Consider the following 24,086-nt stretch of genomic DNA (forward strand, 5'->3'; position numbering starts at 1 on the left):
CTAATTTTCTGCACTTTGTGTGGTTGTTTGAAAAGAGCAGTGGCGTCTTGCAGGATTTTCACACTACTGTCCTATAAAATGATTCAGTTATAACAGCTAACACACATAGACATATAGGATGCTCATGATTTGACTCAAAAGCTACTTTTTAAGAAAAACCTGTGCAGTCTGAAAAAGCTGTTGACTCTTCTGTCCATCAACAGCTCCTACCCAATGTGACACTGTACTTAAATGTTCTACCATAAGTGATTGGAAAGGTTTGGAGAGAGATAAACAGCAGTGAAAAATGTGATGACACTGATATATTCAGTGAGTGGATTTGTAATCAATATAATAACTGTTCTCTTACAGTCCTTTCAGTGAAGTCAGTTTTATATTTGATATTGTTCAAGTTCAAGTCTTCATGTCACAATGAAGTTACTGTTAGCTGTGTGAATAATTGTATATTTGCCTGCTAGATATTGTTTTCTTTATTGTCATCAGCCATGTAAATTGTACATACATATAGTTAAATTCAATACATGGACCATTTGAAGTCTTGTTTGACATTGATTGCACTAAAATGTTATGAGTGATGGGATTAAACCAGTATGAATTAAAATCATAGCTATAAAAACAAAACAGTGATCTCTCATGTAAAGCACATTTTGTCCTGTGTGTGTTGATGAGCGATGAACCTGAGTCAATGATGATGATGATGATGACCTGAACTGTGCCAGAAGTGTTGGTGGTTCTTGGCCTCACTGAAGCTCCTTAGACTCCCACACAAACATCTGGATGAGGTCAGACGTCGTGCCCCTAGTGATGAACCAACACCTTTCTCATAAGGTTCACATGGTTTTAATTCCAATTTTTATCTGTGTTTGGTATGCTATTCTATTCCAGTTGTTGACCTGCACTTAACACACTGGTTCGACTTAAGGTCAGGAATAAATCTGGCCATAATGACATCTTCCTTTTCTTTCTGTTTTGCAAATAGTAGAACTTGCTGGTAATTGATTAAAGTTTTGTTTAAAGCCAAATTGAATCGGTAACAGGTACAAACTAATTTATGACTGTCACTCACAATAACTTCATATATCTTCTGTACATTTTCACTCTTAAAGTCTCCTCTTTTACTTTGTTTTGCTGTGTATGCATGAATTAGATACCACACTCCTCTTCCCTTCTCTGACCTGCAGGTTTTAGAAGAAATGTCCCATTTACATATTTTCCATTATTCACTTTTTAATACAACTGTGTCTTTCCTCAGATAAGGGAAAGCATTGTAGTGTATTGTATTTATCCTTAAATATATGCAGTTAAGTGAAAAGGATGCATGTTTAATGTATGTATGCAGTCCTAATGTCTCTGACTTACAAGGACATCACCTCTCATTGAGACTTGCAGCTCAGCTCCTATATTCCGTACATTTTATGTAGTTTATGAATAATTCTAAATAAAAATCCAAAACCTGCTACAACTGGATATCTGGACTTGAATATTGTTGAAGATGCTTTGATAGTTTTCTTAGTCTTCCGCATATAACAGGACCTGGGTGATTAACAATAGCTTGACTTTAGTGAGAAGAGAAAAAAATAACGCATTTCACGTATTAATTTTTTGAAATTATTGATGTTAAATACTGAATCATTTAAGATGCACGTTATGCAATATCTTGCTGGAGGGAGTGCATTTTATTTATTAACACACCTTGCGCGTCTCGTATAACCAATATGAACCACACTTTACTGCACTGCTCCAGCCTCGGCTCCCAACAGCGCGGAGGAAAAAGTAGTTCCACCCGAGTGGAAGGACTGCTCTGTAGCCTACTGTAATCCTGTGTCTTCAAAGAGGAGTCACCGAGAAAGGGTGGTGTTATAGTAGATCATCCTTTAATCTACTCCAGTAATATAAGCACGGTACATATTAAATGCAACAACGCAGTTTTCATCAGACTGTTCTAAAATCGAGCTGTGAAAGCTGAGGAAGCTAAATGTTAGTGACCTAAACACACCTGTGGACGCGCTCAACTGTCGGTCCTCTCATACTGTAACCTGAAGCATCAAACATAATAATGAGAGATTTTTGTACGATGTGTGTTTTTGTCTTTTCAATATTTCAACTGACATTAAAAAAGTGTGTGTGTACACGGTAAAGATACAAATTAAAAAACAAACAAACAAACAAACAAACAAAAAAAAAAAAAAAAAAAACGTAAACGTCGTCTTTTATTTCTATATGGCAAGTGACTGGTAATGGGCCAACATTTAGAATAGGCCCAGAGGGTTTAAGTCACAAAGTGGAATAATTTTGTGGTATTTTAATTACAGCTGCAATCACTGCACCACATCCTGGCCAGATATTACATCTTCACTCTGTAGTATTAACTATTACTCAAGTAGCCTATGTGCAATATATAATGTCATATATAACGAGGATTTTTAGTAATTTATTGTATGTGCAGACAATAAGCATGTGTTTTTGTGGTTCCTCATATGTAAACTGCAGCAAAAAACCTATTCTTGTGTAATAAAGTGGATTGATTTTTACAGTGAAAGTGTATTTTAACTTGAGTACAGTCCTTTTAACAGCATCATGAGGGTCTCATACCCTAATGCAGGCTGAGCCAGTTACTTTATTCTATTTATTTGACCTGGCCTTTTCAGTTACAATTTGTGCAGTTGATAATTCATGACAAGTTCATTTTGCTTCTCATCTGCATGGAACGCTACATTTATTTCTTCTCCTATCTTGGAATCAATTCATTGTACAGTAAAAGTGTCATAATGGGATTTAAATAACATAGCCTGTGTGGGTGTGTTGGATTTCACCAACTAAAACAAACTGACTGCATTGGTCGGGGCGTTGAAAAGCTGACAGGCTGTGTGTGCTGCTGAGCTCCATACTGTGTCCTCAGGTAATAATGCGGGGCTGCTGGTGTGGTGCATCGGTGTGGCCCAGGACAGTGTGTGCACATCCCGCAGCATCTCCCGCTGTGTGGGACCGTCATGTCACCGTGCTCAGCGGAGGGATACAATAACCAATGTCATCGTGGTGCTGAGGCTTTTGCAAAGCAAAAATGTCTGCCTAAGGGAAACTCGTAACTGATATATATAGAGGATATTTTTCCCAGGTATTGGCGCTTTAACCCATATTTCGCTGTTTTGTGGCATATTTCAAGAAAGTGAGCCTTCACCAGATCACCCTAGTCGGGATTTTAACCGGGAAAAGGTAAAATATTAGTGGGAGTTTGCAGAAAGCTTTCGGACCTGTGAAAGAAGTTGGGAGTTGAGAAAGACCATCACTGCATTTTGTATTCACGAGCAGGGGATTGAGATTGTCATTTGCAATATATGTTAATGTGCTCATATGTTGAATATGTTTCTAGTTTGTGTTTGACTCGTTTGGACCGCAGGGTCTTCTCTGTGCCCGTGTCCTCATGGACCCAAAGCGGTGCGGCTTGCTGGCTATTTTCAATCCAAATGAGCCAGTAACTGCAGCTAGCGTTAGCAGCTAGCTAAGTGACATTAGGTGCCTCAGCTAACAGCAACGATAACCATCGATATGTGCTAATATTTACCGCATTAATCACTGACAGTAATATCGTTAGTTGAAGCTTTATCAGCCGGTTACATAAATGTCTTACCGGGAGTATGCACTGTTATTACAGAGAAACAATGTTTGTGTAATAATGCGATGCTGCAGGTCCGGCTCCATCCATTCACAGCGGTGTTACACTTCACGTTTAATCAGACAGATGTGGAGGACAAAAGTAAAGGACGCAATGTTTGCATGTTTTGATGAATTATAACATGAGAGCGCTGTCACTGTCTCTGTATGTTGTAAAACCAACTTTACTTTAGAGTGATGGTCTTTATCCTATATCCATAACAAACGCCTCCTCTCATGGCAGTCATTTCCTGTGCCACTCATCCTCTGTCAAATAAACCAACAGAGATGTGACCTGATGTGTTTTTCCAGATTTCTAGATCGTCAGGATGAATCCTCAGCAGCGGATTGCCGCTCTCGGAACAGACAAGGAATTAAGTGACTTGCTGGATTTTAGTGCGGTACGGCGGCTTTTTACACTTTTCACTCTTTTGGTGTCATATAGCTCTGAGCCTTAAAGGTCCAGTCACTAAACAGACTAAAACATCTGTAGTGCAAAATAGTGATTCTGCCATTTCAGTATACATGTGGCTTAACACCATCATTGATTTTGAGGTGACAATGTTCATTTCATAACCTAGTTGTTCTGATTGTCCATATTTGTTTGTACTCTTTTTTTCAGATGTTCTCTCCACCTGTAAGTGGAGGGAAAAACAGACCCACCACACTTGGAAGCAGCCAGTTTAGTGCATCAGGTAGGATCTGATCCATCACATCTCTTTCAGGAAATGCTGTGCTATGTAGTCCCCCTATATCCCCGCTTGCATGATGTGTAAACCTGCTCATCGAAATCAGTTGTTGTTTGCACACTTCTGCTTTTGTTTGAATAAGGTTTAGGTGTGTTTAAAATACAGGCTTAAGGAGAAGAGACACATGCGATTCTTTCTCCACCAATTTCAGAGGCTTTCTTCTCATCTGGAGCTTGAAACATGAGCTGCCCACCTGGAATTGTAGTGCAAAGCTGTAGTAAAGATGTAGAACAAAGCGTGGTAACATGTGTGACTGTTTTATTGATCCAATTACCATCATCGTGTAGTACAGAAGACAGTGGTCATATTTTACCCAGCTGTCATAAGCATGAATAACTCAGGCATTTAGTGGCTGCTTTGATAAAGATGTGTTGGTAAGTGGCAGTGCAGGCAGTAACAAAAACCTGGAGCAATACATGTATCATGGTTTGATATGAGTTGTTGTGCTGGAAGGAGCAGTTTAAGCATGTGTTTTAATATTTTAGTGAAAACAGCTAAATCTGGAGTTGTTTGTAAATTGTATGTATTTTAATTGGATCATAAGACATAATCTGATCTGTGCTCTGCTGTATTTTGTTTAATTATGATGCAGTTCAGTCTCTTCCACAAGTCACTTTTCTTTGTTGTCTCTTTGTTTATCTCTTACTCTTTTTATTGATAAAAATGGTGAGCGTGCTTTGGTGTTTTTTGGGTTTTTTTGTTTTGTTTTGTTTTTTCTGTAATGAGCTCAGATTGTCTGCTTTGGATCACTTCCGAGCCATAAATGCTACGGGACATTAATCCGAAGCACATCTATTGTCTGATGTGCTGCTAGAGTAAGTCAACAATCAAGCATTATGTTTTCTGAAAGCATGTTTTGTGTGTGTCCACAAAGCTGCGTTGTCTTCAGTTATCTGTGAAAGGAAAGACACACATTGCGTGGAAAATGAAGGAAAAGACAAAGAAACAAGAATAAGAATGAGTTTTATACAACCTTATCATTCATGCAAGGAGGAACTTCTTTGTGTGTCCACTTCAGTTACAGAAATGACAAAGAATTAGGGAGGGAAAATAGTTTCGGGATGGACACAATGTGTATAACATGATCTTCACATAGCTTTTACAAATGGTTACAGTGGTCTTTGTGTAATTTGTGGTATGCACAAATGTGTGTCAGAATCCACAAGCAAATACCAAGCAATTTGATGACATGTGAAAGTAGAAGAGCACATACCTCTGCCAAGGCCCCATGATACTATAACAATACTTTAATAAAAAAGAAACAAAACCTAGAATGCATTCATTATTGATCATTTACAGTATTAATGCCGATAATTGCCACATACATTTACCAGCCATAGACACTGTGCAGAGGAGATAAAGTAATCAGTTTGGCAGGAAGTGATTGAACATTTTACAAGCCATCAGTTTTGGCAGAGGTTGCCAGTAATAGCAGCCAATAGCTATTATTAGTCTTCTGAACTGAATTACTTTCAGTGAAAAATAATGCTCAAACAAGCACTGTTAGTTGAATTAGATGTGTCCACTGTCACCACAATCTAATCACTTCTACCTTGACTCTATGTCAGTGTTTCTCAGCTTTTTTGGAACAAACGCCCCTTTACATCATCATGAGCCTCCCTCCACCCCTCACCCAAAAAAAAGAACAAACTTAATTTTTAGTTAGTGCTCCGTAACAAGTCGGGGGGGATAGTGATCTGTAAAGAGTTGTTCAGTGGTGGTGGTGGTGGTGGTGGGGTTTAGGGGAGTGGGTCTAACAGAGCTTATATACATTGCATAGCTAGAGCCCCCCTCATGCGGGTGGGGGGGTGGAGTGTGTATGTGTGCAACGGACATTACCACCGAACACCACGGGGGGGTTCCACAACAGGGGGGCTGAAATTTGCCATGTACATAACATGCTGCTTGATATTGATACTTAAACAGACTAACGCCTCCCATTTCTGTCTCAGTGCCCCCCTCTCACCTTTCTCGGTGATGCTGAGAAACACTACTCTACGTGAATGTTTCTACCAAATTTTATTGAGCCATTCCTGAGATATTAAATACTGAAACATAAGAGGGCTGATTTAAGAACTTCTTATGGAGGTATGTGGAAACATGTAAAAATAGTAAAAAATCAAATTCACATTTGTAATTAATAAAATTATGCAAAAAAAAATTTTTTTTTCTTTACACATTTTGAGATCTTATAGCGACAGAGATTACTCAATCAATCGATTAGTTGTCAATCTAGTTAATGGACAGCGATTCTGATGACCGATTTATTAATGTAATTCTTGAATTAGATTATTTTGTGATTCCTTCTCTACAACAATGAACTGATTGTCACTGTGGACCAAACAAGATATTTGAGGATGTTATCGTTCGCCTTGAGAAACAGCAATCAACCTTTAATCCACTGTTTTCTGACATTTTATAGACAAACCAAATATTCAGTAAATGTATTTTTTATTTGTAGGTCATGTATAACACAACTGTGTGTCCTCTGAGCCTATCTTCTGTCGTGGTCAGGTGGAGGCTGTGCTGTGTTGTATGATTTTATGGAGTATGATGTGGACATGATGTGGACAGCCTCCTTTAGGCTGGACCGTGCACTCTGTGACTCTAAAACTGACGAGCATCAGCATGCTGCTTTTGTTTGGAACAGAAAAGAATTGGAGACTGCAATAGTCTCTGTGTTGTCCAGTGTCCATTCAGCTTTGTCTTTTAAACCATAATACAGTCTGAGCGTTCTGTCACTTTTACCTTTTATTCATGCATGTCATTTTTCTGTGTAGACCTTTTTTTTTTTTTTTTACAATGATTATCTTATGTCTTCCTTGATTATTCAAGGTCAGCTCAGCTGTGACAGACATTAACAAGATATAGAGTATAATAGTGGTATTAAAACAATGTTGTTATGTTAAATAAAATGTTATAGATTTTTTAGAATAATCTATAACAGTATTAGAAATAGACTCTGGGGGTGGTCCACCGTAGGATGGTTATGGGTTCTGACCATAAACTGTTCAGGTGACATCATACATCATTCCCCTTTGTGCCTGTTTCCTGTTTCTTTTCTGTCAATAATGAAAATACTAAAAACCAAATATAAACTCTTTGTCAGGCTCCAGTGGTTTATCAGCCATTTAACCTTCACTGGTACCAGGTTACTTTTAGATGGATAAACATAACTTGGCATTTTGCTTTGGGACAATGGGGATACATTTTTTAGAAATTTTTGAACAACATGTGTTGGTATTACATGTATTTGGTTATAATGCCCTTTTGTTTCTTCTATATTTGGTACAGCCACCATTCAGTGTGAAATAATAGCAAGTTATAAATATAAATAAATAAATAAATAAATAAATAAATATCTTCTCAATTTTGATCACAGGGCAAAATATTGAAATTTTGATATATTTGTTTTAGTATTTTACACAGAATATAAGAGATGACCACATTTACACTATCAATTTATGTAATATGCTATGAATTGGCTTCAATGTTACCATCTACATATGTTTAAATTGATCATATTTTAACAGGAAAGAAGAGTACAGCACTCTTTCACTGTCTCAGTCTTGTTAATTGAGTCTGTTTTATTGTGTAAATCTCAGAAAACTGTTTGCCCCATAATTGGATAAATATTTGGAACAAAATACCCATGGGGTAAACAAGTATGCTTTGTGTCTACTGTGTTTTAGTGTCATTTCTCAGTTTGCTTCCTCTGTTCTCTACTTTATCTGTGTTTGAGTTTGACACACAGCACCACAGTAAGAGCCTTGGTGGTGCATTCAGGTGCACCTAGTATAAATTTTAACACGCATAAACATTTTCTATTCACTCCCCACTCACCTGGATTTAACTGAGCAAAGTGGTAAAATGCTTACACTGGATAATTAATGCAGTGATATGTATGTTTCAGCTCCAAAAGGTTCTGTAACTGTAATTGATGCAGTGAGTCACTTCTCATTTCTTAAACAACCATCAGTTTGATAGAAAGTATAAAGATTTGACTATGTTTCAGTGGAATGTGGTTTTGTGAATCTAGATTGACCCAGGAGTGATGGATGACGAGAGGCAGATGAAGTGATAACCCATCATGCCTAGTGCCTACAGTGCAAGTTTGTGGGGGCAGTGTTATGATCTGGGGTGATTCAGATAGCTAGAAAAATGTACTTTATTGATCCCAAACAGGGAAAAGGGCTGAGGCTAGCCAGGAGTCAGCCCAAGTGTGACAATTGCTAATGTTGGTCAGGTCTAGGTTCAGCAACATCATGTGCTCAGAAAATTACAGAAAGAAACGTTGTTACATTCTGTAAGTTTATTTGAAACAATGCCAAAATAAATGCATGGCATAATCAAATCTGAAAGTTTTTGAACAAATATTAGCATGCAGGGCTTTTTTTGGCTAGGCTGTGTATATTTTTGTGGTAATTTGTTTTCTTAACGTACAAAAGGGTTCATGTTGGAAACAACTGACCTACACCTCTGGCATACAGTTATATATTTACTATATGCTGTATGCTGCAGTACAGATCCAGTGCAGATTGAGATTTTGGGATTTAACCATATTGCTCAGCCCTAGAATAGGATCATTTCTTAAAATTTCATAGCAAATGTTGTAAAACTACAAATCACTATGAACTGTTCTCTCTTGAAGTGCATATACAGGCCTGTAGTGGGTTAATCCCTCCTCCCCTTGGTCTGCTATATGTGCTCGTGTCTCTGATCCTCAAGGTAGGGAAGAAGCACCTACATAAGTGATTGTGAACATACGGCAAGTGACTGTGCAGACACAAGTGTGGAAATTGCTGGGAATGAGAGTTTGGATTATTGCATCTCAGCTGGGCATAGCCAGATAATTGAGGTAGAGTGGGACTGGCAAGACCCTTCAAAAGTGTGCCAGAGGAAGATGGATAGGAAAAAATAGCCAAAGTGGCTCTGACCGAGATTCATCATTTCTTCCTTCCAGCTGTGTTGATGATGCAAATTTGATGAAGCCATTGACTGTTTAGTGTAGTCGGGCAGTTGATGGGTGTTTTTGAGTGGGTGATTCTCATTTTGTGGTGTGTAGTGGTTAGTTTTTTGACTGTAAAGAGGAGCATATCAATAGGTCCCTGAGTAGAAAAAGGGACTGCACTTGGATACAGAACACATGACAGTATGACTCCCTGATCTGTACTTCCATGTGAGTCAATATTAAAAAATGGCTACAGCTAATAAAATTATAAAACACAAGATTTATATCGCTCTAAATGTCTTCATTGATGGTTTAAGCTGACAGAATCCCCTTTTGTCAGTGAATGTAAATGAATAAGTTAATTAAATGCAAATATAGAGGAAGTTCAGTTCATTAAACAGTATCTATATTCATCTCTTTAAAACTGTCTTCCTTTTAAAAAATGACATTTTCCTTTCCTTTTTTATAGTGGCTGTTAATTTTCCTCTTATTCTCATCCCTCTTCAAACGAGTCTCCATATGAGGAGGCTGACTCGTTCTCTCAGTGGAAAGGTTTTTATTTTGGAATTGAGTATGTACTTGTGCTGAATATTTCTATGTTTCTGGAACTGACGAGAGTTAGTGCAGTTTGTATAATGTAAGGAAGGCTGAAACATCAACCCCGTCAGACCCGCGTCACACTGAGAAGTGTTTATTTCTACTCAGTCCACATTTTGCTTGGCATTCATTATTTGTATACATGAATTTGGTGCAGTCATCAGTTTAACTTTAATGCTGCTCTCAGTTCATTTATACAGGAAACCATTATGCTGAATGGAGCTGAAGGCTCACTGAAATTAAACAAAGTAGAACTGTGTTTTGCATTTGTTTATATTAACCTGATGGTCAATTAAACTTGTCAAAGTGAGAATGTTTGAATTTTTATAAGGGTTTTTTGTGACATTTCAGCGATCTTATTACACAGGTCTGATCGTGCAATATATATATTTCTTGTCATATCAGCCATTAACTACAGGCTTGTCAGTACTGTAGTGTATTAAATGATCTCACATCAGGACTATTTTACATTCTTTGTTTGTCTTCTTTGGAGCTCTGGGAGACTGCAGCTGTTTATGAATGACACTCCCCAGTAGAGTATGTTAAACTGGAATCCCATATGATAGTAAAATAGCTGTTGCCACATTCTCTTGATAGAATGTATTTTCCTTTTTTCCTTTTTGTCTCTATTTTTCCCCATCTTTTGAAATTGCCACATTCTGTAACTGTCTCGACCTGCTTTACCCAAACTTAGGGTCAAGACCCAAAATGGGTCGTGGAACTGTTTTTATTGGGTCACCAATTTATTTGTGATTATTTTGTTCATGTTCGTTCATTTTGATGTTTTTACTCATCATCATTGTAATCAGTTTCTTAAATATCTTCATTATTTCCTTAATTTTTGCATTTGTTTTGTTGTTTTAATGCTTACTTTGTTCATTATGTTTGTCATTGTTGTTGATTTAATGTTCATCTTTTGTTAGAAAAATATAAAAATGCTTTGATATGTGATTGATTTTCAGTCAAAAATAACCTAAAAAAACGGCTGAAGTGGAACTGGAGCACTGTACCAACAATCTGAATGTTAACCCACCTCATTCATTTGCAATTTTGGACCATGTTGTTTATAAATCATATTTGAGATCTGGAAAATCCTCTGCTAACACTCTTTTAACTCAAGTTATGGTTTTAAAACTCTTCTCTCAGTAAGGATATGAGCTATGTTTCAATTTCTTTGAAATCATACCTGAATTTTTGATCTGATTTGGAGAAGTTGCTCTGGGTCACTTCTGTAGAGTACTGTTATACAATATTGTCACTTATTAATGGAGCTTTGAAAAAGATGTCTTACTCCATACCTGGCTCACTGGTGATACTCTGAATTATATTGTTTAAATGTATTCTACAAGACAGTTGTAACTGTCTAAACAGAAATGGTGCTAAAGTTTGCATTTATCATGTGACTACTGTATTGGACTGTATGTGTAATGTTTTAATTTATCAAGATGTCATATGTTCCCCAGCTTATTTTTGTGTTGAGCAGAGATTGTGCGTTCAGGTTTTTGAGTATTTCTGTTTAGTTTTTTTCTAAAATTGCCACCTGCTGGAGTGGCTAATGCAGAGCATAAATTGAATGTTCAACTATGTTACTGATACTATGACCTAAAATGGGCTTAAAAGCTATATAGCGTTTTCTGTGGTTTGTTAATGTGTAGCCCTGCAGAACTACCTGTGTAATTCATTGGGTGCTCTATGAACAGCCTTAAGCATAAGGTGTGAGACAAGTTGTAGGTTTTGTGTTAATTATTCAGAGTTGCATTGTTCTCCCAGTTCATGCACTTCCGTTACAGCCAGTGCATTTGTGTGTTTTCGTTCTGCCTCTTGTGTCAGTGACTAATCTTGTTGTGCTGGCTGTCGGTGTGAGGAGACAAGAGGAGGGGACCCTTGAGCCCTGGTAGGAGATGGTAATCAGACTAGATGACAGCCACTAGCCCATAGAGTAAACACTGACTATTGTTATATTCACTGTGTAATGGTCTCAGTTGGGCTACAATATGTCACATTGGTGTTATCATGCTGCTGAAGTTTGGACCTATGTTTCATTATTTAAACATGTACTTGTAGTTAAACTAGTTACACAGTTATTAATGTGAACATGTCATCAAAAGTGAGACAGATGACTACATTTTTCCCACCATTACACTTTTAAAGAAGAGGAAATGAATCTGTCGTGGGCAAACAGCAAAACATCATGTTTGTCAGGATGAAACTTATCTACAGCTCTGCTCAGTGGAGCGTGATTTCTGGTCAGAGAGATGTCACTGACTTTCTGTTTAAAGATATAATTAGACTTAAAAGTGAGACATGTTGGAGACATTTGCCCTTAGAATAAGGCCGTGTCCACATGAAACAGCATCTTTTCCTATCTGATCTTTTTCTTTGTCGTTTTCAAAAAAGTGCTCCATAAACATGGAGTTGTTTCAGGAAATATCTGCGTCTACATGAAACCACTGAAAACAACTGAAAACGATGTAGTACAAATGCCAGGCCTGTATGTGGCCTTGTAATTCTCTAGCAAAAAAACAGAGAAGAAGACATGGAGCATGCGCATAAAGCTTGCTTGGTTCTACCGGGTCTGATCCCATGTTTCCTTCTGGTTTTCCCTCTCCACGGTAGATCCAAGAGCATGTCATGAATACTGTTAGCTATGGTTGTTGTTGCTCATTGTAATGAAAGAGTAGCTGGAGATTTTGATTCAATATTTCCAATAAGCTCAGTAGCTGTTGTAGCACGAGCACTACTCTGTAGTCCACCATTGTTGTTGTTGTAAAGTGGCGTCTTGTTTCCAAGGTGAAAGGTTAGAGAGGTGGGTCTATGACATCATCATTTTATGAAAGTTGTGGTTAAATTGTACAGATGCAGATGCGAAACTGGCATTTTCAAATTTATCCACTCTGGGACCAGGTTTCAAAAAGTTGCTGTTTCAGTGACTGAAAATGCCGGTTTTGTGTGGACGAAAGGCCTATCTGATACAAAACTTTTGCGGAAACAAAACCATCTTCGTATGGACAGGGCTTAAATAACTGTGTCTACAAAATGTGTATCTCAGATTAGGTATTGTTTTATTTCTTATACGCAGGCTCTTCCAGCTATATTATAACATTTTTATTACTGTAGCTTTAAGTTTGCAATGAAGCTGATGCATTATTGGTGTATGCTTAATTTACTAACTTATTATCATTGTTTTGCTGCTTATTTTGGTGAATCAGAAAACTAGCCCATACGTATTAATCTGTGATTACAAACTTTGCTCTTTGCAGTAAAATCCACTTCTGCTTTTACTTGAGTGGTTTGTTTCACTTAAATAAATGCTGTGTTTTGGATTATATGTGCTGCGTGGGGGCAATATAGCACATATCATTTGCTAAATTGTAAAGTTGAAAATTCACTTGATTTTAAAAAGTTTTCTTTATTGCTTCCATTATTATCATTTTTCTGAAGGAATCCAATCTCTTTAAATCTGATATTTTTGATATGAAGTTGAAAATGAACAAATGGTATTACATTTTACTGAGTCAGATGAAATTTCAACTAGAACAATCAATAACTTGGAACAGGTTGATTCTTTAGCCTCTCTGCAATTATGTTTCGTTGGTGGGTCTTTGGCTGTTACTGCTACACAACATTGTTTCAAACAGCAAGAACAATCGAGGCATCAAATATTTTACTGACTATATCTCATAAATTGGATTCAGAAGATCAGATAATATATTTTTCAACATATGCCAGATGGTCTAGCTTTGCAGTTTAGTTGAAGTTATTGATTTTATTTGTTTATCTGTTTGACTTTTGAAACATAGAGGTTTTCTTTCATTTAAAAATGAGTTTTATCAAGTTTCAGAGCTCAGCTGTTTGGAAGTGCTCTGGCATACATCAATGCCAAATTCAGTATATTATGTTTTTTTTTCCACTGGAGCAGCTAAAGGTCTGCCTGTTTTTGGCTGTATTTTCAGTATTTAAAGCTGAAAAACTGATACAGTGGAAGGAGGGTCATTTTTGCCTCACAAAACTATGCCCTGGAGAAGATCTTTTTTCTTATAAATATAAAGGGTTTCTTTAATCATTACAGTCTTAAGGAGGGATGGTTTTGCATTTTGTTAGAACCTGTTGTACAAATAATTTAGTATTGCAAAGTACAGCATTTTTATATTATTGCCAGTATTTCCTACCAAGAGTTCACACTGAATATCATATATTGATTAAAAAAAAAATTCTGAAAGATGCACAATTTATATTTTTGTATTTGCTCTGGAGTGGTGTAGGTTTTCTGTTGTAAGACAAAGACATAGACAAGACTAGAATACAGCAGTTTAATGTGAACTAACTGAACTCCTTTAGACTCTGAAGAATCAATCTGAACAGACACAATGAAAAAACTCTGTCAAATATCCTAACAGTTCAATATCAGTGATATAATGCCATAGAACAATGAAAAACAATTTTAGTTTAAATTAATTTTACCACATTTCTCACTTTGAGGACTGAATAGAGTTACTTAAAAAAAATGACCCTTTTCTTTCCTTGTTTATTCTAGCATGCCTGTGAGAGAGACAGACTGTAGACATGTACATTCAACTATCTATGTAAGTAATGTTGACTTGCTGACTGAGTTGTGCTTGTCTCTCTCTGACAGGTATGGATGAGCGGACCAACCAAGCATCTTGGGCCCCAGGTGGCGAGTCCAGCCCTTCCTATGAGTCCTCCCGGGTAAGACGACCCACACCTTAATGCCACTGAATGGCCTTTCTGCTCCACAGCACATCATTTAACTCTTGTAATATCAAACCAGTTCATTTACAGCATTTTAGTCTCAACCTGTTACATAGGATCTGTCAGGTCGTCTGACCTGTAACTGAGCTACTCCTCTGACAGAAAGCATGGGTTAATATCGTGTTGGTGCAAACCATTTACCACACCCAGGTATTACTTTAAAATTGACCTGCTATTTTGGAAGAGAGACCTATTTAGAAATGTGAACTCTAAAAACAATAGTGCCTCTTAGGAGAACACTTAAATAGATGAAGAAATGTGTCTGAAAGAGACAAGTGAAAGAAATTACCTTGTTCTTTTTCAGGCCTTAAATCCCTAAATTTCATCTCACTTCCCTTTTAAAACCTAGTCAAGTGTGTCCAGTTTCAAAACGTCAACCATCAAACATGTCTCCTCCCTTTGACTTTGCATCAACAAAACTGTTCCGGGCAGCTGCAATGAAAGTTATTCTTGGTTTGTGATCAATAAGTAAAACTGTCACCTTTATGGTGAAATCTGTTGTACTCTTTAGTGTATCCAAATAATTGTAGTTAGATTATTTGTCTTGTATTGTTGTTTCTGTGCCGAACTACAAATTAAATCTTTACTATGGAAGCCAAATCAGTTGATTAGTTAATCAATGAAATAATTAGCTTTTAAGTAGGACATTTTATTTAAGATTACAGATCTACATCAAAGTAAATAGTCTCATAGTCTTACATTTTTTGTCAGAAATTGATTAGTCATGTAGCACAATACTTGTTTGCCTCCTAATATGTTATATTTTATCTACTTGAAACTGGCAATTGTTAAATATCAGTGTATAAAATTGAATTTGCTTGTGTGACAGTAATAAAGAATTAACCACCTCTGTTAGGCTGCCTGTTTAAACTCTGTTGTTTGTTTATGCGAGAACATTTCACTGTTAGTGTGAGCAAGTGTGAACAGCTCTCCTCCTGTTTGTTTGTCCCTCACACATTGGTTGTTCTAGATGCCCTGTATGAATTTCATTTAATGTCAATCTCCTGTCACTTTCTATTAGAATTCAGTTAAATGTCAGAGCCACTCGGGCTGCGTTACCTTGTTTATTTTTCTGTGCCCTTCCCGAATGAACATCTACAGGCTATGGTAACATAGGCAGCTTGATTTGAATTATAAGACAGAGACGCTTGAGATATCTTTGCTCCAGGTGCATATAAATGAGTGTTTCTGACATTGCAAGGCACAGCATCAGCCAGCAGACAGCTGTTTGCACCTCCACAAGGCGTGCATGCAAACACTCACATGCCACTCAGACACAGCTGCATACGCACCTCAGATTGGCACACACTTGATTTATATAGCGTAGAAAAATATTGCATCCCAGGGAGTGACATTTCTTGGCAACCTCAGTAGTCTATAGTAATCCTATAGTAATCCCTGGAAAATATAATTATTCAAACTGTGCTATTTATATGGTAACTATTAATAGCGTCAGAAGATGAAAATTTTTATCATTATTTAATGATTCTTGTATGTATAATAACAACTTATTGTGTGTAAAGCTATTGCTGCATTAGAGCTATGTTATGTAATATTTCGACATTAAAATATCTGAAAATGACTAGGCCTGTCTTACATTTTGTTGAGTTTCTGTTCTGCCATTGTATTAAATATTTCCCATAATATTCAAATAAATACATGATTTTGTACAATATAATGAAGGTTAATGCTTGCTTGTCATATAACTTGGGAATCTTTCATTACAATGAAGTGACATAATGTGAATACATTTGACTAAAGGTAATAAAATGAAGGCTGTCATAGATTACATCATCTGTAAATATGATTTTTGAGACATTTCGATACATACAGGAATACACACATTCTGTTATAACTAGACAAACACAAATGCTTATTCCTGTTGTTGACTCTTCATTTGGGAGAGAAAAAAACTTGTCAACTGGTGTCATTTTGTGCTTTTTGTGTTATAAAAGTTACGTTTAACAGGAAGGGCTGTATATTCTGAATTATTTTTCAAAACCTGTGCAAAGAAATTAGAGATGTTCTCTAAAAATAGACACTTTGAGTATCGGTCTAACCTTTTTAAAAGAAATTCTCAGCACTTCTCAGCACATCTTACAAAGGGGATTCATCTTGTCCCTGAGCTTGTTTGAGCTGCTGAGCTACGAGTGTGTGATCAGTGGACTGTGAACAGTCCTGGGCCCTGCCGTGCTGACCTTGGCTCCCAGCCAGCCGCTGCATCCTGGGCAGCTGTGGCTGTAGGCTGGTGGTCTGACAGTCAGGGCTGTGCCCACTGCCACCTCACGACAACCCCCACCTCCCCAGTGCCCTGCCCCAACTTGATACTCGACCCCACATGCATCCATCATGACCACATCATCACTTCCCAAGCTGCCACATGCATCCACACGTTCACCTGGGATGCAGCACTGAGCATGGAAGTGATGAATTTTTAAATGCTGTGGCGAGTGATCAGGGATGAGGCGTGAGCTCTGGCCCACATGTCGCCACTGTTAGCTGACAGTTATTTAGCCAGTAGTGCTAACATGGCCCTGTGGCCGCAATGACAGCGTGTGTTAGCGTCTCACATAGATGTAGGCCACCAGTGTTTACGACGAGGGATCTGTGATTGATGATCCAACGGCTCCAGATTAGAAAACACAGTATTGTTGCATCAGTACACTAAAACAATAAAGTATGGCTGGCAACAATATGTTCACAGTATTTTTTTGTATCATGATGTATACTTTGATAAGACAGCTGACTGGAAGACTATCCTGAAGCCTGATGAAAGACAGTAAATTTAAGAATATGGGCTGCATTTTCGTCCTCTCAATGTAATGATAGACATATTATGTGTTTAAAGAATGGAAAATATGGAAAAATATATAAAGTTTCCGTACAAAGTTTGTGGTGTTTTCAGAATAGGTTTTCAAATTAAAGAGATGTACTTGAATGCAACATTTTAACTGCCCGAGCCCACACATTTTGCCTTTCAAATCCATGAAGATTTCAGAGTTTACAAGGTACACTGAATGTGCCATGACTGTGTTTGTCAAACTCCAACACAAACAGCAGCAGGAACAGAAGCAGCGCATCTATAAAAGAGGCCAGACATAGTTCAGAATCTCAGCAGAATTTGTTACCGCATGACTACATTAGCACAGACATTTACCTGCCAGTGCGCTGAGCAGCCCTCTGACAATCTACCTGCATGTTGTGCTTCATGGGCGGTGTATTTATTTCCTCTGTATGAAGTGTTGCTAGATCTATCTGTGTGAAGTGAAATTGTCCAAAGCTTAATATTGTCATCTTAAATTACATTGCGTCCTGATTTGAGGTTGTTTTATAGCTGAACCCTACACTGAAGATCGAAATGGTCCGTCCCACTGCTTCTTTTTCTTAACGACCCCCCGTAGCCCTTCTGACCATTTCCTCCTTTACAGACAAAGTCATAACAAACAAGACAGGAAAAACAAACTGGGACTTATATAACAGTAATGATCAGATTGCTAATTACCAGCAAGTGCTTTCCTTCGTTAAATTATGTCTGTATTTTCAAGCCATTTCATCATTTTACTGCAGAAGAGAGGAAATGTTTTTTGCTCGCTTGCTGTGTATGTGTAATTCGGTGCGTGGTTAGTTTGCTGGAGCCTCTCAGGAGGCTGCTGTTGTTATTGAGTCTGTTCATGGTGTGATTAACAGTGTGTGCGGCCTGGCAGGAGCACAATAGGGAATCTCTGAGGATTCCCTCGACACAGCACAACACTCCACTGCCTTTGAAATTACTCCATCACCATCCACGCACAAAAAAAAGATGGATAATAAGATTTACTTTTTTGACTGTACGTTGAATGCAAAGGGTATGAGTTGGTGAAAATAGCTCTATAGAAATGCAGGCCCTCTGCTGCTCGGTCCCTCTGCTGGGAGTTAATGTAGTTTGGGGAGATGTATTTGACTGGAGCACAGGAGGATTTTCACAGGGCTTGGGATTAGCACTGTAACGGAGTATCTTTTATTACACGGGACCCCGAGTTTTCAAAAACCATACTGTGACCGATATTTAGACCTAAGCCCTGAAGCTGATAACTGTCATGAAAAGGCACTGTTAAGCTGCAGGAGAAAAAGGCAATTTTTTTAAGCTGCGGGTACCTGGAAATGATGTAGGAATGCATCCTTCTGTTTCATCCCCTTCTATTAAACAACAGCTTCTATGAACTGCAGGTATATAACTTATTGTATTTCGTTTCTGTTTTTATTCTGTCAGCTTCAGTTTGTTTTACAAGTGCCACATCATTTTATTTGTATTTTTATTTTGAGGAACGGTTACTTTTGGCTTGTTTTTATTCTGTTTTCAGGTTTTTTTTTTTAGGAAGGGCTTCATTTATAGAAGCTTTAAAGGTACAATGAAACAGTGTTTGATGTTGAATAATAATTTACCAAACAAAGTGTTTTAACAGATTCTTAATTTTGCCAAAGCCATTTCGTTCATGTTCTAACTAATCCATTAATGTTCATTGCTTTTTATCAGCAACCACAGTGCAGATCATGGAGAAAAAGCCAAACTCATTTTACCTGATAGTTGTGTTTGTGTCACATTGGTCATTGTCATTTTTAGTTTTTTCACAGCTATTTTAGTCTTTGGTGTTTTTCTTTTTTCTTAGCAGGTAGAACAGATCATCCCTGGCTCAAAAGTGTCCATTACATTGAAATGTGTAAGAAAATTCTGAAATACAGAAAAATCTGTTAAATAGATTGTTTACAGTGCTAGCAAGACTTCAAGCAAACCTTGAATCACTCCGATGCATGAGACCAGAGTACAATTGTTTACAGTACTACGATTTTTGATGTTTATCATAACACTGTATGCAACAAAATATAGTTTATATGCTGAAATCTTTTAATGTTCTAAAGAAATCACTTTGGGTTGTGGAAGATTAACAGGGGTTTTCCATTTTATGTAGCATTATTGTGTAAGATCTTGTTAAACTGATAGAAAATAATGTTCAGGTCAATCAGTATTGAAATGTCAACTTTATTTGCAGCCCTTCTGTGCAATAGTATTTAATCATATAATGTTGTTATCGCCTTTACATTTTTCTTTTACATATATGCAAAAGAAACCAACGAGTCGATTTGCATAACTGTCCAGTTGCGCTCTCCTCTGTACTAATTAGTGGTATGCCATAGCACTCAATTAGTGAAGTTGGCCGGTAATGTGCTTAATATTCTGATCTCTTCCCCCAGGGTTTTGCTGACAGCCCTCATTATGGCGATCATTTGAGTGACAGTCGATTAGTGTCCCATGAAGGATTGTCCCCAACACCTTTTATGAACTCGAACATAATGGGTAAGTAAGTGATTCTTGTCATCTCACCCTGTACATGCCCTTTGGTCGTGGAAAGACATTCTGTAAAAAAATTGTCTGGTTGGGGTTAAGGCACATCATGCATCTGGAGGGCTGCAGGGCTATTTTTTTTCCGTCTCCTGCTGTCTTTATTTGCTCCCTTAATCCCCCTCCCCTTCTCTATCTTCCTTTTCCTCCTCCTGTGATGACCCTCCCCCAGGCTAGAAGTCACGCCATCAGTATAGCTTTCTGTCATAAGAAGCTGTCCCCTAGCCATCAAAACCGCCCTTAGCAACTTTCATTGGCAGCAGGGAGGTGATTTGTGGGTGTGGGGTTAACAGACAGTCGAATCAAAGACTGTCGCACAGAGGTAGAAAACCTTTGAAGGCTCATTATTCTTTTTTTTTGGTCAAATATACTTTTTTCTTTTGGGATCCTTGGCTGCGTTGGGTAAGGGTAATAGATAGAATTAAACAGTAATAATAACAGAAAAAAATCATCATTTTGTCTCTACATTATGTATCACTGATCTCCCATTATACTGTAACAATTAAAAGCTGTGTGTTATCCAGCTCTTTGGCCTGGCATCGTTGTGATGTGTAACCACTTGACAGTTTTATGGCTAACTACATCTCAGCTCATTATGTAATGGCCCTGGAGACTGGTTTCCAACTAAAGCGATTAGTCCACAAATGGGTGCTGCTGAATCGAAACAAAATGTTATCTTTCTTGTAATTGATCACATGACTATTTCACACACACTCCGTATCGCTCCCCTTTGAACTACGCCTGCAATTATGCTTACAAGCTGCATGCAGGATATGGACGCAATCTGCTGCAGTGATATGTCAGATTTAGACAGTGCGATTGTATACTCAGTATTGCCTGCTTATCTCAGTCCAGGAAATCAAGATGGTATTAAATTGTTTTTTTTTTCCCAGTAATAGCTCTGACTTACATTGATATATGGAGTTTTTGGTATTCTCATTAGATCATGTCTGAAGGGTTATTCCTCTTCAAAGGGTGGGTGGAACAATTATGCAAATAAAATATAATGCATTTAAGCTTTAGGGGTTCACCGGTCTTGGGGTTCCATCCGACAGGTCACATGTTAACATGCTGAGTGTGAATGCATGGTGTGTGTAAATTATGTTGCAAGCAGTCCTTTGCTATGTGTTTATTACCCATGTTCATATTGTGATGACGATGAAAATATGGTTTAGTGGTCAGCAGTATTCTGAACTGTCGAATAAACTGTTTCTTAATATTTTCTGGTTATTGGTTCAGAGCTTGCAGATCTATCTCTTCATTTTGCTGTGTTAGCAATGTTATTTCCAGGAGGTTTGTGAATTTCTTTGATGAGGTGTTTAGTTGCATTGAATCCAGACCAGCAGTGCAGTGTGTCAGGCATTAAAATATACACAAGTGTACAAGCCAATAACTGTGTAATGTGAATGCGGTTATTGTGCAGTTTACTTAACAATCATCATCAAGTAGGAACATTAGAGTCCTCTGGGAGAATCATGGATTTTCTAGAAAGACTGTTTTGTCACCGTTGTCCTCGACCGTTAAAGGTGCTGAGTCAGCCGAACTGCTGCTGTGATGTCCGTGTAGAGCAAAGTGTGTCAGACAAACTGCAGGAGAAACTGTGGGTAAGGGCCGACTACAGAGGCTCAACAAACAGCCTGAGCTGCAGACGGTCACTTTGGGTAGTCAGGCCCTCTACACGTTTCCTGCCTCTTATTCAATGTATTGTTCCTAATGGGAAGTGCTCAGTTCATAACCCTGATGACATACTTTCCATGTTTACGTGAATATGTTTAGTTCATTATCACTGATTGAAAACATACTTTGTGTTGGAAAATGTGACACTAATTAGAAACTTCCTTAAAAACATGGGTGTTTGATGACTCAAGAGGCTTTTGTGTTTTTCTCATATGTGTGTGACCGTCATAACACACATGGATGCGTACAACTTGGTTAACATTTTGACTAAGTGGATTTTGTTGCTTCTAGTGTAGAATTAACATAATGATGCATGGAAAACAGTGTCACTCATTGAAAGAGATGAACACTGCATCACTGCTCTGATACATTTCCTTTTCTTATGTTTTCATGTTTTGCAATTTACATCCAATGCTTTTGTTTTAGAGGTTGTTGTTGCTTTTTGTATGACCTTGTCTGAAAAAAAAAATATTGTAAAACTGAACTGTAAACTGATTTACTGCCTCTTTATAAACAATGGCTGCATTGTCTTTGCCCAGTGAGATAAACCGTACTACGTTTACCTGACGTAAAAACACAAACAGGTCAGACAGTTTCCTCTGAACTCATGCGTGGGTCATACCTTTGTCTCCGGAGAATAGTGTGTATTGGTTTAAAGATGAAGAATGGGGGTTTGCTGAATGCCAGGAAGGCACTGACTACTCACAGCGCTCCCCAGGGGCAGACTCCCATGTTAGGGCAGGCTAACGATCCTTTGGTCTGGGCATCACATGCATCTGAGCCCCTCCCTCCTGTGCCACAATCCTCTTACTAACCTGTACCTGTCATCCACTGCACGCCGCTTAGCAGGTGGTAGCCACGTTGTTCATACTTGTAGGGCAGTGTAGACAAACTCTGGTCCTGGTCCATGTGAGTCCCTCTGACTCACCCACTTGTCACATGCATCACAAATGGCCACCCTCAGTCTGCTGAATCTGGACAAACAATTCTCTGGCACACAAATGTAAATCTGCTGAACACTTAAGTCGAGGCTTAAATAACTGATTTTCTTATTCAGTCAACTTCCATTTAAATGATCTCATGTCAGTGAACAAAATGTCCAAATAATTTTTCATAATGCCTTTTTTCATTGATGAATAAAGTTTGAGCTTTAATGTTAATTTATCCTGTTGCCTTAGAAAATGTGGCCTTTGTTGGTCATGTTTAATAAAACATTAATGTAACTGTTTTCTGGTCATATCTTAATTTAAACACGATTATATTTGATAATGCACCTGGTTAGATGGTTCCTTGTACAATTTACAGCATTATTTCTCTGAGAATCCTTGTCTTATCTAAGTATATTAATATAGTTACAAGATCCCCAAATTAATCGATATGGAATTGAAGTTGGACTTGTGAATCAGAATTGAATCAATTCCCAGCTGTAGTGATAATAAGTTGTGGGATATGGAATAAAATATGGGAAAACTCACTATTTAACATAAGTTGCAGAATATATTGTTTTATACTAAAACATAGTGCCACCAGTGATAAAAAAAAGATAATTAGAATTTTCAAATCATATATATATATATATATATATATATATATATATATACACACACACACACATATATATATATATACACACACACTCACACACACACATATATATATACATATATATATATATATATATATATATATATATATATATATATATATATACACACACATATACATACACACACACATATAATGTGTGTGTACATGTATGTATATATATTTATACACACACACACACACACACCCTCACACACACACACACACACACACACACACACACATAGACATGTGTGTTGATCATAATAAGCATCTACCATCACATACAGTTGCTCTCATTCAGACTTTATTGCACAGTCTGGATCTGAACACTGCAAAAAGACTAGTGCTGGGACATGAATGCATGCTGAACACAAACCCCTAGCATTTAATTTTTTTTTTAAAATGTACAAATGTATTATTCCTGGATGTCATGTTCCTATGCAGCCCATTGGTTAAATACATGACATTTTTCCACCAAATGTAGAAATTTAAGTCTTTGGTAAATATAGTAATAAAGGCTTGGCTCTCATTCAGTTGTTCTAATTGTTTAGCCACATTGATAGCCAACAGTTTATAGCACTGACAAGGAATGGTTAGATCTAATTACCTGGTGAGTTTTATTCTTATGGTGTCAGCCCAATGAGGGGAAGTCAGTGGGGGAGGTTGATTTCAAGCAATCTGGGCAATTACCATAAGCGATGAGCTACAACTGAAAAAGCTGCACTCT

General features: G+C 37.6%; 1 protein-coding gene across 4 annotated transcripts in view; it reads left to right on the top strand.

The window, feature by feature from the left end:
- Positions 1 to 3,041: 3,041 nt before the first annotated feature.
- Positions 3,042 to 24,086, top strand: part of tcf12 (transcription factor 12) — a 79,041-nt gene continuing 57,996 nt past the window's right edge. For 2 of the 4 annotated variants that reach the window (XM_030162387.1, XM_030162404.1), the window contains exons 1-5: positions 3,042 to 3,213; positions 3,964 to 4,052; positions 4,274 to 4,346; positions 14,582 to 14,655; positions 19,948 to 20,050. In XM_030162387.1, coding sequence (XP_030018247.1) covers positions 3,981 to 4,052; positions 4,274 to 4,346; positions 14,582 to 14,655; positions 19,948 to 20,050 — 322 coding nt within the window. In that variant the 5' untranslated portion in view covers positions 3,042 to 3,213; positions 3,964 to 3,980. The remainder of the gene's footprint in view (positions 3,214 to 3,963; positions 4,053 to 4,273; positions 4,347 to 14,581; positions 14,656 to 19,947; positions 20,051 to 24,086) is intronic. The other 2 variants (XM_030162395.1, XM_030162413.1) reach the window with 1 other exon arrangement.

This window comes from Sphaeramia orbicularis, chromosome 3 (genome assembly GCF_902148855.1).
Source record: "Sphaeramia orbicularis chromosome 3, fSphaOr1.1, whole genome shotgun sequence".
NCBI lineage: Eukaryota > Metazoa > Chordata > Actinopteri > Kurtiformes > Apogonidae > Sphaeramia > Sphaeramia orbicularis.